Genomic DNA, 12,806 nt, shown 5'->3' with positions numbered 1-12,806 from the left:
ACGTGTACATGATCCATCTGTGAAGTAAACTCAGCCTTTTATATGATCGGATATACTAGGGTTCAAGAAAAATAGTTTTCAGTACTAACGCCCTTGAAGTTCTCCCTGAAAGAACTGAAAGGTACTCGTGTCTTACTGTGTGAGTCTATCATCAGGAAAAAAAAAATCCTGGCCTGTGTTCAAACAGTCCTTATGGCTGAGGAATGTGTCCGTACTGAGTGACACTACCTTTAAGTATGAAAGTGTCGGCCATGATAATGTTAAAGCTCCCGTGAGGAGGTCTTAGCTGCTTATAAAACCATCCAAAGCAATTATACTGATGCATGTTAACGACCCACAAACCAGACTATCACAGAAAAGATTGACTGTTTCTTAATAGTTCTACACCCATTACCCCCCTCCTGCAGGGTAACTGTCAGAAGAAGCAGCAGCACCCTGCCAAACAACCTTTTAACCTTTTTTGCCTTCATATGACAGGGCAGCTTAAGAGAGATAGGGAATGGGAGATGACACGCGCCACATAGCCTCAGTGCATGCAAGTCAATCCATCCACCGAGTTGCATCTTATAAACATTGAAATGAAAGCAGGATTAAAATGGTGGTTTCACTTAATGCATGATTTATGACAAGATCGGCACAGAAGTCACCAAAATCAGCATTTCACAGGAGTTTTAAGGACAGCAGCTTCAGTGCCTTCTTTATTGTCTGTTTAAGACGGGACAATCCTTCATGTAAGGTGAGAGTCAAATAAAGCCCTTCTGGCAGCAACATATACATTCATGCACCTTTCCTTGGTTCAAGATTCTGAAGGCTCGTGACTCTTTCTATTGACGACTAAGTGATTATGAAAGACATTTTTGGACTTTTTTTATTATTATTTTGAAAGTACCTGTATACCCTTAAGTCTTTCTAAACACCTACTTTACCCTGAGCTGTTATTTAATCATAATCTATCTTTAATACGAAGGCTTATTACATCACAGTGGTACTAAATATCATGCTGCTTCCTTAATCTTGGTGAACCTTTATCAAAGAAAATTTCTTAAGTAAATTGGTCTGTATAGGATGAAATAATTAGTTTTTTAAGAAGCATAACTCAGAGCTTGTCCAGAAGAAAGAGAGCCTTTGGTTTTAAGATTAGATTTTTTTTTTATTTATATCATTGCTCTCATGGCGTTGCGTAATCCTCTGTAATAATTGTATTTAATATTGTTTTACGCAATCTACTCTGCTCCTGTTGGTTAATCTTGTTTTTGACTTTCTTGTGGCACATGTTATGTAAGAGTGTTTATGACCTAAACTAAGCACAGACCTATGATTATTGACCTTAAGTTTTAAACTTGTCATCTTCAAAGCTGATCATTTTCAATTTCTTGAACCGATGTGACCTTTTTAAAATGATCTCTTGTTTATTCCGATGATTATGTCTCTGCAAACTCAAAGGACACTGAGTGCAGGAACCCCAGGAGTGCACTTCCCTGAAATATAAACCACCTGTTTAGACACCGACAATCAAATTACACTCATATTCACCTGGATTACAACTCCGTGGCTCATCCTAATCAACGAGCCATTAGTAGAGAAACAGCTGAACCTGACGACCTTGTCTGTTTGATTGGATCTTTTCAGTTGCACCTACGTAAGAAGCTAGCTGTTAGCATGCAGCCTTATCTGCTCACATGAACACAAATTGTCAAGGAGGTGTGGCTTGGGACCGAGCGTTTCATGCGGCTATTGCTACAACAGGAGAATGTCGGAGAATCTGCGTTTCCGCAGACTTTGAATTTTTGTCAACAGATGTGCCTAAACATGCACAAGACCCCTGTAAAACACACTAAAGAGCATATAAAGGCAGAAAATATATAGGACCTTTAATACACATTTATGGTTGAACTTTTGTGTAACACTTCCTTTGTTTTTCTACCCCAGTCACATGCATCTGTATGTTCTTACCTTCTCCTTCCCACCTCTTCAGGAGATCCAGCAGCAGGCAGTGAAGGAGCCGTACGGACTCAATCTGGCTGAGTTTCCAGCTGAGAAAGATGTGCACATTTATGAAAGGTGATGTACACAAAAACTGAAACACCCATTTGCATACACACACTGTTTGTTAATGCGTTGAATCAACACACACTACTTACAATAAGTTAGGGATATTGTGAGGTCCTCAGAGGGTTTCATACATGTGCAGATGGTGTTGTTTCACTTCAGTCACTGTGTACTGTGCGACTTACATATTGTGATTGTAGATGGCTCAGTCACTGCACGGTCTTACCTCAGAGACATCATAGAACTGATCATCATCCCCCAATTCCACCTGCACACCCCCAACTTTCTGTTCATGGATGATAATGCTCCACCACATCGTGCCAGAATTGTCACAGCTCGACTTCAGGAAGTCGGAGTGAATCATATTGTATGGCCAGAAATGTCTCCTGACCTGAACCCCATGGAGCAGGACTGGGACCAGCTGAAGCAGAGACTGGTTGCTTGTACTCAACCCCCACGTGACCTGACAGAACTGCTTGTAGGACTTGTGGAGGAGTGGAAGGCATTGCCTCAGAACAACATCGTGAGGCTTCTTAGGAGCATGAGATGTCGCTGAATGGTGGTTATTTGGGGCTATCTTTGTTATTGTTAGGGTAATAATTATTGAGAAAACAATAAACAAAATCATCTCATTTATAGTAATATCAAAGGTAACCGTTATTTCATTAAAATTCAGACCAAACAGGAAAAGCACTCATGTATAACAGTATCCCTAACTTAATGTGAGTAGTGTATATTATAATCCGTATTGTGCTCAAGACATGGGCCCTTTTTTCTCTCTCTCTCGAGTCTGTCTGTCTTTATAAACAATGCAGGCTTTAAAGTACATAAATCCATGCATGTGTTGTTGGTTTTTTTGGGGGGTTTTTTCAGATATCTTTTTATTGATGTACAAGAGGTAACGGTTGATCCTAGAGCAGTGTGAATGCATGCTGCCGGCTGAGTGGGGAAGGAGGACATTTGTGCTCAAGCACTGTACAGGTCCTCTTTGCTAGTGTGAGTCTGCCCTAAGGCAGAAAGCCATGCGGACAGGCTCACACTGAAAGTGCTTAAAGACTTATGTTAAATAGGTAATATGTTCAACATCTTACATCTATAGCTCATACACACACACACAGACACACACACACACTGACACAGAAATACAAACACAGTAATTCTGGATGCGTTTTTGTCGTGATTCTCACATAACAACTTGAGCTGGCCGTTGTTTGGTTAACCTTTAGAGCTCTGTATTTGGTTTTGTTTTTTTGTGCAACAAAGAATCAGACGTTCTGAAGTGAAAGAGCAGAAGCCTTTTCTTCGGACTGTCTCTTCCTATTAAGCTGCTCCAGAAAAATATGATGCCTGATTATTGTTGTGCACCTATTGCCCCAGACAGAAAGTTGAAGAACACGCAGTCAGTGTCATCAGCACCCTCAGGCTGATGTGGATCATTTTGCAAAAAGGACATTGTAAACTCTGTCCTGCTGTGTGCATCACGCCACTGACCTCACTGATCTGCGTCCACCTCTCCCTTCCCTCACCCGATGTCTTCATTTTATCTCTGTCCTTTCCCCTTTCGTTTTGTCCTTTCTCCTTGTTTGCTCTCAACCATACTGGTGAGTGAGGAGAACTCATCTATCGCTGAACACAACTCTCTGTTCTTTGGATGAGAACAGCACGTTTGATAGCGTGTGATTCATTTAATGGAGCTTTAATAGCCTTTTTTTTTCTCACCCTCAGCTGTGCTAAACACTGGGATTACAGGTTGTTTTTATAGTAGCCAGTCTATGACATGCTTTATAGTAAATGTACAAAATAATTTCTTTACACAGTGTGGACTGTCAGTTTGAAGTAGCACTAAAAGAAGTGAAAAAAGTCAGCTTGGATATTAAATAAATGTTAATGCTATATGAAAAGCAACTTCCCATGAATGCTAACTCTATTTAGTACTCAAACTCGGTCTCTTTTCGAAGGTCTCGGTGTCTTCTCAGAATCTAAAGCATTTTCACACGGTATTGTCTCGGTCTCGGACTGGGCAGACTTCGGATTTTAAATCAAGAATAGTCAAGACCACCAATTTCACGTCATTACTTTGATTGAAAGGAAAACACCCCTTTCTAAAAGAACAAATCACTTCAATTCATTTGTAGTTTAACTTTTATCTCCCGGTTACAGACGCAACCCTCCGGGTGTTACAGTCTAACTGCTGCACAGTTCAGTGATATTTATGGTCTTGTTCTTGTCTCGGTCACGCCCTGCTTTGGTCTTGGTCTTGACTGTCTCCATCTTGTCTTGGTCTTGAAGCAATCCAGTCTCGTGTAAGTCTCGCTCTCGGTTGGCGTGGTTTTGACTACAATACTACCCTGCCACCATGACATTGCACATTGCCTCGTCACCCTCCTGTTACACCTCTGTTACTTCCTAGACTACTTACAGATCAGGAGTGGAATGACTTCGCCACATCCTTCTGCATCTGTTCGTTACACAGCGCAGACAAGGCAGCGGCGTTAATGTCCCACCTTGAGCTGGCCGTGTGTAAGCAACATAAGACACTCATGTCTCGACAGAGATTTTGATGAAAGATGGGGAAGGGATGCATGGGAAAGTGTTGCAAGAAAGAAAGAAAAAAATGTTTCAGTCACACTTTTCTTCTTCTCGAATTAGTATCTCTGGTCCTGACTCTTCAGGTGCAATTTAAGCAATATAATCAACTTAACTCAATCCAAATTGTATTAAAGAATACTGCTAATATCCTCCTGCTGTGGCTGCAAATAAAGGGGAATGGAAGTGTTTATTATCAAGGCTGGAAGTTGGCACGGCTCCAAAGACATTGGCTGCAACTGGAGCTCCACTAATGGATGCATTAATATTAAAAAGTAAGAAGCAAGAGCCAGAGGAGGGCTCTCAACTGTTGCTTATTATTGTGTCTTTGCAAGTGGAAAAATAATCCACTGAGAAATTTGAAATGTAATGTTCAATCTCAATCAACATGTTTGTATCATTTTTGTTTATTGGTTTTAAAAAAAAAAAGACAAAAAAAGTGTTGACATTATGAGCCTGCCGTGTGATAGCATCCTGGGAAATAATTACACAGGTAGCGTTTGACCTGTTGCTAATGACGCCTTCCAATGTGAATGGAAATCTAACACAGACATACATGAGCTCGGTATGTGCATGCAGTGTTGTTTTTTTGGCTTTATGGGGTAATGTTTTTCATGTTACGTTTTTCTTTTCTGCAGGTTTGCCCATCTGGGCCAGAGCCAGCACAGGGTGGAAAGAACGGACCACATCAACTTTACAAATGTCATCTGCTTGTGAGTAAAACACGACACATTAACCCTAAGATAACAAAGTGTGACCAAAAAAAAGGGGGGTCCTTACCCCCGAGTAAAGTTAAGCATTACATTGCAATGTTGGTTTGTAGTTTTTAATCCGAGCTTTTTAATAAACCTCTCAACCTTTCCGGCAGCCTAGTGAGAAATGAACACAGTTGCTTGGACTAAGTGGTCCACAAGGACGCTTCTTGCTGTGCGTTTTTTAATCTTCATCTCTTATAACCAAACACTCTTTCTTCTCTTCTCGTCCTCCCTGCTATTTCCCAGTCAGTGCAGCCCTCCTCCCTGACCCAGCAGGTCAGAGATGGAGTGCTGTTGTCCGCAGCCAGATTCAAAATTCAACCACACGTGGGTTGGCAATGTGCAGCTGTACAGACGCACAAGCAAATTTTTTTTTCCTCTTTGTATTTCTCGGTCTGTCAAGCTCAAACGTCCTCATACACAGACTCAAAAAGAGCATCTGTGATTAAATGCATTTAGCATCAACGAGAAAGAGAGTCTAATATTAGACATTTTGACGTTTTAAAAGCCAGATTCGACATTGAAGATGTATCAAAAAAAAACTTTATTTATATAGATTTAAAATAAAACAATATTAAGCGTTATCTGATTAAATTTAGAGGTGCTGGTAGTCAGGTTTTGACAGAGCCAGCTGGTTTTTGTCTTTGTGCTAAGCTAGGCTAACCGGTTGCTGCATGTAGCTTCTAATTGAATAGACAGATGTAAGAGCAGCACCAGTCTAATATTTTCATGCTGACACAGCTTATAGACTCAGACTTGAACTTTTGTCTTTTTATTCCTGTTCAAATTGAATCAACTTGCTGTAACCTCAAGATGTGTTCACATTTATGGAAATAGAAGAACATGTGTTAATTGCTCGCTGTGCTGTTGCCCGATGTTGTCTGATGTTTTCTAATTGTCCAAAAGGGAAAAAAGGAGAGAACATGTTTGAAAACAACTATCATGTTCCACTGTTCACAGGTCTACATTAAAGTTATCGACGCTTTCCTCAAGAAATAAAAAAATAAAATCCATTAAATATCCAGTTAGCACAACCATACATGCAAAGATAAAGGGATTTTGAAGAGGGAGAAGCAACAGGCAGTCAAAGTTTTATTCTCGGCTCTGAACACATTCCAGGTAGGGGCTTGGACCCTGAGGTTAGAGAGAGAAGAGAGTGTGCTGGTGGAGAGGAACGATCTGTTTGCACAAGACTTTACTGTTGAGCGGCTCTGTGAGAGGACCGTGAGCGAGGAGGTTGATCATGGCCAAACATTTCCTTGAAAGCCAGCCGGAGCCAAAGGTTGATATTCAGAGTATGTTTGAAGGTCACTTTAAATCGAAGAAGAGCAACGAGGCAGGTAAAGAGGATGTATACGGCAGATCACGAGAAACATACTTCACATGGTTAATGCTGATGGAGACTTTACAATGCAGCCTCTGCCATCAGTGTTTGAATGTGTAGGTGTGACATGCGGTTTAAAAAAGCCTTTAAGTAGTCAGAGGTAAAGAGCCGTACAAGCTCCTGCTTATTTACCATTCAGTGTGTACAAGAAACCTGCATCCTGGGCTTAGCACACGCCAAGACTTTTGTGATGGGTTTAAAAGTAATCAGAATAAAAACAGAGCTAATGTGTAAATATATAACTGTGATGGGTTTTCCAGGCCTGGGACAGCACTAAAGTGTTCTTTAGATCAGTCTATGCAAGATCCTCTTTAACGTTCATCACATGCTGCTCTGCTGTCAGTTTGGAAAAAAATAAAGATTACATAAAAATATCCAGTCTTTCTGAGGTTCGGCCTCGAGATAGTAAAGAGTGGGATGCTGCCGAGGCCGGACAGTTGTATTGAATACTCAGTGCTGTATTAATTTTAATATTAAAAGATACTAATGCTTGACTTGAAGGAAGGTTGGGGAAGAGGGTGTTAGAAATGTCTTGGATGTTTTTATCGTTTTAGTTTTTTTTCTCTCTCTCCTTCTTAGAGGGAGCACATGGCTCTTTGTGGTCCTCCTGAAACATGTTCTGAAAAAAAAACAACAACACCATCTCTGATTTGATGCAGGTGAAAAGTAAATACATGGCATGTAAAGCTGGCAGACAGACTCAAGCTGAACATCAAGCCTAACATCCTCTCTCCATATTCAGTTTGCATATCCGTTCCACTGCCTATATTTAGTGCTTACCCTGGCCACTCATTAATACATCCATCTATTGTTGTCGCCCTCATGGCAGGTCCACACGGTCCGGCAGGTGTGTCTTATGTTGCGCAACAGGGCTATTCTAAGATGCTGTTACAACATCAGAAACGTGTTTCCACTGTTAGTGGTCTCCCACCTCCCTCTGTGCAGTTCCTCTTTTGACCCGCCAGGCGTGGGCAAAGCTTGGCGATTTGAGCTATATGTGAAGTGTCACCAGGAGTCAACAGATCCAAATGACTGTCGTAGCAATCATACTAGGATGCATGTACTGTAGTTACATATGTAGACGACACAGTCATTTTAAGTCTTCTTGAAGGGGAGGAGCATTACCATGGGCCTCTGGTTGATGACTAGATAGATAGATGGATAGATAGATAGATAGATAGATAGATAGATAGATAGATAGATAGATAGATAGATAGATAGATAGATAGATAGATAGATACTTTATTGATCCCGAGGGAAATTCAGGAGAGAAGGAGGGCAGTGTTGGTCACGTAGACTGCTGGGTGTTCAGGGGGAGGTGCCCAGAGGAGGGGGGCTGGCAGCCATGACTTCACATCCTGGTGTGATGAGTCCTTCCTTCAGTTAAATGCTATAAAAAAAGGCATGCTTATTGATCTTAGGAAGACTCAATCTAGTCCTGTGCCAGCCACATTAAAGGTTGTGGGGACAGAGATAGTGAACAGCTACAAATATCTGTGCACTGTGCTGGACAACAAACTGTCCTTTGAGCAACATGCTGTTGCTACAACAAAAAAGGTTCAGCAAATACAGCATTTGTATTTTTTTAAGAAAAACGTGCTCTTTTAATGTTTCATCTGAGATGATGACCTTGTTTTATAAGAGTTTTATTGTTTTGCATTATCGCCTGGTCTGGTAATCTGGCTCTAGCCAATAAAAAAAGCGACTAGGTAGGTTCAGCTGAGTGACCTGTACAGCAGGCAGGTGGTCAGAAAGGTGACTTCTCTACTGCAGAGCCCAGATCAGCCTCTGTATGCAGCGTTTAGTCTTCTTCCCTCAGGCAGACGGTACAGGCTGCCTGTGGTGAGGACTAAAAGGCATCAGGTCTCATTTGTACCTGCGGCTATTTGTTAGTTGAATTTTAAAGGCTCGAACTTTAACTCAAGTGCGTTTTTCTCAAAATCACAATCCATAATATTCTGATATGTGTACAGTGTGTAATCCTTTGGTTAGAAAAAAAAGTGAATAAACATCAACAAACAGTAGTTCCACCTCTCTGTGTATAATGCAAGCTTCAAACACAGTATGGAAAGACTCCATGGTTACCATTCACATGTGGAACATTTCAGTCTTCTGTGGCGGAGTCAGCGTTTCATTTTGAAATTCATTCTCAGAGAGGGAGAGGTTTGGACAGGTGAAAGAGAGCAGGAAGAGGTGTTTGTGGGGAAAAAGTAAAGTGATAAGACATACTGCTTTGTCCACAGGAGTCACTTAAAGCAACACAATCTTAAAGGCTTTCTGCATTTATCTCTCACTGCATCACATTGACTGGTATTTTTTTTGAAGTAAAGAGGGATTACCTTGTGATGCCAATGTATTAGAATGGAGTAGTTCCTGCAAAATGATGAGGCATTGTTTTTATCACATGAAGAGGCTATGGGAAAGTTAGCCAAGTCTTTGAATACTAACTAAATAATAATAAATGGTTCAATAGAGTCGCCATCTCTCTATCGCCTCAGCTCCTGCTGCTACACATCCAATGTGTCCTTGAGCAAGACACTTAGTCTGTGGTGTATGAATGAGACACTTTCCAGAGCAATCCCTGCCATCAGTGTGCAGAGGCGCTGCTTGACACACGAGTAAAGTGTACATAGTGTTTATGCCTTGTATTATAGTGTTTATGGTGTTTAATTAATGTAAACTGGCTCATAGCTGTTCTTTTTTTCTTTTTGCTATTTGATGCTGTTTATATTCCCTGTTTTACTGTTTTTTGGAGCTATTGTAACGCCCAAATTTCCGCCATTGGGGGATCGATAAAGTTTATCTTTATCCTTATCTTTATCCTTGACAACAGGCAAGACAGGCAACTGCTTGGGGCCCCAGACCAGTAGGGGGCCCCCCCGAGGGCTCACAAAATGTGCATATTATATAAAGCAGGACCCATGTACGTGCACGCATTATTGCTGTGAAAACCAAATTTACCGACAAAAATCACCCAAGAAAAATGAAGAGGAAGTATTTGTCTATAGGAGATTTAAAAAAGAAAGGGGAGAAGTGAACTCAGCGTCGGGACATTGGCAGACATTATAGAGATAAATGTGGGTTGAAGAGCCCCCAATTATTTTTTGCCTGGAGCCCCAACAAACTCTAGAGTCACCACTGAGTGTGTTAACATGTAGGTGTGAGCAACGTCATAAAGGGGGTTTATATATAGATAGATAGATAGATAGATAGATAGATAGATAGATAGATACTTTATTGAACCAGAGGGAAATTCAAGTAGTAATTTGATCTAGAAGCCTGAAGTAAATCTGTGTATTACAACGTTAAGAAGAGGTCATTCACTGATAGTTAGCACGTGTGTCCAGCTGTGTATTCTTTTTTATGATAAAATACCATTTCCCAAAGTATGACAGCCATACCTTGATTTAGATCATTGATACAAGAGTGTTCAAACATTTATTAGAGCAGTTATTTCTCTCAGCATCTGGGTGTGCTTTGGTTTATAATTGGGTGTTTGGATCCCAGTATACATGCAAAGTGTTTTCATTAAACCCTCAGTTGAAGCCTCCCCGATGACATGCACTGAGATATTAATGAATCCTTTGTGTCTGTGATCCGACCAGTAATTAAGGAGGTGTGTTTCCACTTCTACCATGTGTCTGAGCAGCCTCTCACTGGGGCCTCAGCTGCTGATGAACCAGCTGTCTAAGTGGATGACCTGACAAGCATGCGGTTGATAATCCGCTCTTAAAATGATGACACATGCTGGAGAGTCCAGTTTCCTTGAAAAATATAAGTAATTCTGCTTTAAAAAAAGGCCTATCCCTGCCATCCTCGTGTTGCTTCCATTAGCAGTGCCATCAATCACAGACCTCTCAAGCGGATTTTCACAAGAGTTCTTGATTGGATTAAAACATTTCTCTGGTTATTGTTGCTTTTTTTTTTTTTTTTTATCATCTCGGGCCCTCTAAAGATAGTAACCACGTGACTCATCTGAAATATATTTTCAATACATCCATTATTTCAGTGCTTTTCACTCTGTTCCCTGTTTATCTCGTCTGCTCTTCCCTCTCAGAGAGCCGGTGTCCTGCTTCCCCGAGGACAGCATCTACGCCGTTTCCCCTCCACAAGTGGACCGAGACAGCCGCAACGAGTTCGAGAGCCATGTGATGACAGGCCAGGGCCAGGTCAGGGTGCTATGCAGGGAGGACATGTTGACGTACAGGGAGTACGTCAAGAACAGATACATGTGAGAGTCCCATAGGAAAAAGCAAGAACTGGACCTCTGTTACAAAATCCAGATGATATGCTCCAATACTGAACATCGTTACATTGATTTTTAGCCTTTCGTTCGTAGCTACTGCATAAAGCAAGCTGATGTCTTTTGCTTCTGATTTTGTCCAAAGTGAGAATAAAAAAACCTATTCATCCTTTTCATTCGTAAACTATGCAGAGGGTTTTTTTCTGTTTTAGTAGCTATAAAATGTCAAGTTTTTTATTCCGTCAAAAAAAGTAATTTTATTTTATTTTTTATCACAAAAATTGTTAAGAAAGTAAAATTAACTTCGTTCATTTTGAACATGTGAATTGATGTAAATCTTTGACTCTTAGATACTAGGAATCTTAAATGTTCAATCTTTTTTGTTTTGTTATTGACCAGTTTTCATTTTTTATTTTAAAAGCTGTCACTGGAATATGGATGTCTTTTTAAATGTTTAAAACAATTTAGAGCAACACTCTGACTGCTCTTACCTCTCTTTTTAAGCTTAGTCATTTCATTTTCAAAATTGTATTATTTCTGGAAAATCAAAGCAGTATTCTGTATCCAGACAAAACACGTCACTGATGCCTTGATATCGAGGATTTGATTAAACTGCAATCCTTGTTTCTTTTTTCAAATGCGTAGCTGATATATCCGCTGATCTTTTTGTATAGAAGTTGTAAATTACAGTTTAATTTATTAAATTGATTTTGTTTGCTTAAACTGATTGGTCCTGATCTTCATGCCTCTTACGACAGTGACAAGAGACTATTTTTATTCTGCTGTATTCTGCTGTGCTCTTCTTCTTTTTTATGTATTTTGTTCCTGAACATTGCTCTTTTCACTCAGCCTATAGAATTGTTCAATGTCCTTCCCACTCTCCTCTCCTGTCTTGTTTCTCGTTCCCTTGTCACCCATTGTGTACCCTGTCTATCACACTTACTCTTTTCTCCCTCCTCTCACTTACCCTTTTTGTGCTCAGCACTCAGCTTCAGGTGTCAAGAAATGCAAAAAATGTGGCAAAGACTGCCTGACTTGTTAATCACGCACACAAACCCACCCACACTTTCTGTCAGCATTCTGATTGACCAGTGTTCTCTGCGTCTATGCCTCGTGAGCCTGTGAACGGGCGGGGGCATAGAAGGGGAGCTGAGGTTGGGAAGAGGAGGTGGTTGCTTCAGCATGTGATGAGAAATGTGCAGTGGAATTAAAAGCACTTTAAAATGTATACCCAAAATGAGGAAACAGGTGGGGGGGGGGGGGGGGGGGGAGAGACGACTGAACATGTGCCATCCATGAAAATGTGTTGTTGTTTTTCTTCAAAGCCTAAAGCACAATCGTGATAATTGAAGTGCTGTGGAGATGTTCGGAGTGCACAGCCGATATCTAGAACTTAATCTTGTAATAACACATCACACGTCTCGCCATCCCCTCTCCCTGTTCCTCAGTTTCCATCCCCACTCTCTATTCGAAGCCTCTCAGCTGACTCAAAAGCACTTCTATCACAAATGGTAGGACCACTAGTAAAGAGTATGGTTCAAATCAGGTTGCTCTTCATCTTACACCCGATGTTTTCATTTGGTATTCAAGGCTTCTCATTAAGCTAAATATTTGAAGGTGTGTTTTCCAGCATACCGTTTTTTTCAATTGATGCGTCATGTGTCTTTACTTCTTCACTGTAAGTTAGTAGGTTGCTATGGTGAGTGGATGCTTAAACTTGAACTTCAGTGAGGATTTTTTCTCACCAATTAATGCAGTTGTGACTTTTACACACATGTTCATGATTGCA

General features: G+C 40.7%; 2 protein-coding genes across 3 annotated transcripts in view; both read left to right on the top strand.

The window, feature by feature from the left end:
- Positions 1–11,740, top strand: part of fig4a (FIG4 phosphoinositide 5-phosphatase a) — a 51,089-nt gene extending 39,349 nt beyond the window's left edge. The window contains exons 22-24 of one of the 2 annotated variants that reach the window (XM_079354121.1): positions 1,976–2,061; positions 5,274–5,348; positions 10,832–11,740. In XM_079354121.1, coding sequence (XP_079210247.1) covers positions 1,976–2,061; positions 5,274–5,348; positions 10,832–11,009 — 339 coding nt within the window. In that variant the 3' untranslated portion in view covers positions 11,010–11,740. Of the gene's footprint in view, positions 1–1,975; positions 2,062–5,273; positions 5,349–6,350; positions 6,676–10,831 lie in introns of those variants that run through there. The other variant, XM_079354122.1, reaches the window with a different exon arrangement.
- gpr6 (G protein-coupled receptor 6) overlaps positions 1–12,806 on the top strand; it is a 119,745-nt gene that overhangs the window by 100,250 nt on the left and 6,689 nt on the right. The gene's annotated exons all lie outside the window — the stretch shown is intronic.

Source organism: Symphodus melops (assembly GCF_947650265.1).
Source record: "Symphodus melops genome assembly, chromosome: 1".
Lineage (NCBI taxonomy): Eukaryota > Metazoa > Chordata > Actinopteri > Labriformes > Labridae > Symphodus > Symphodus melops.
This window is presented reverse-complemented; position numbering and strand designations above follow the sequence as displayed.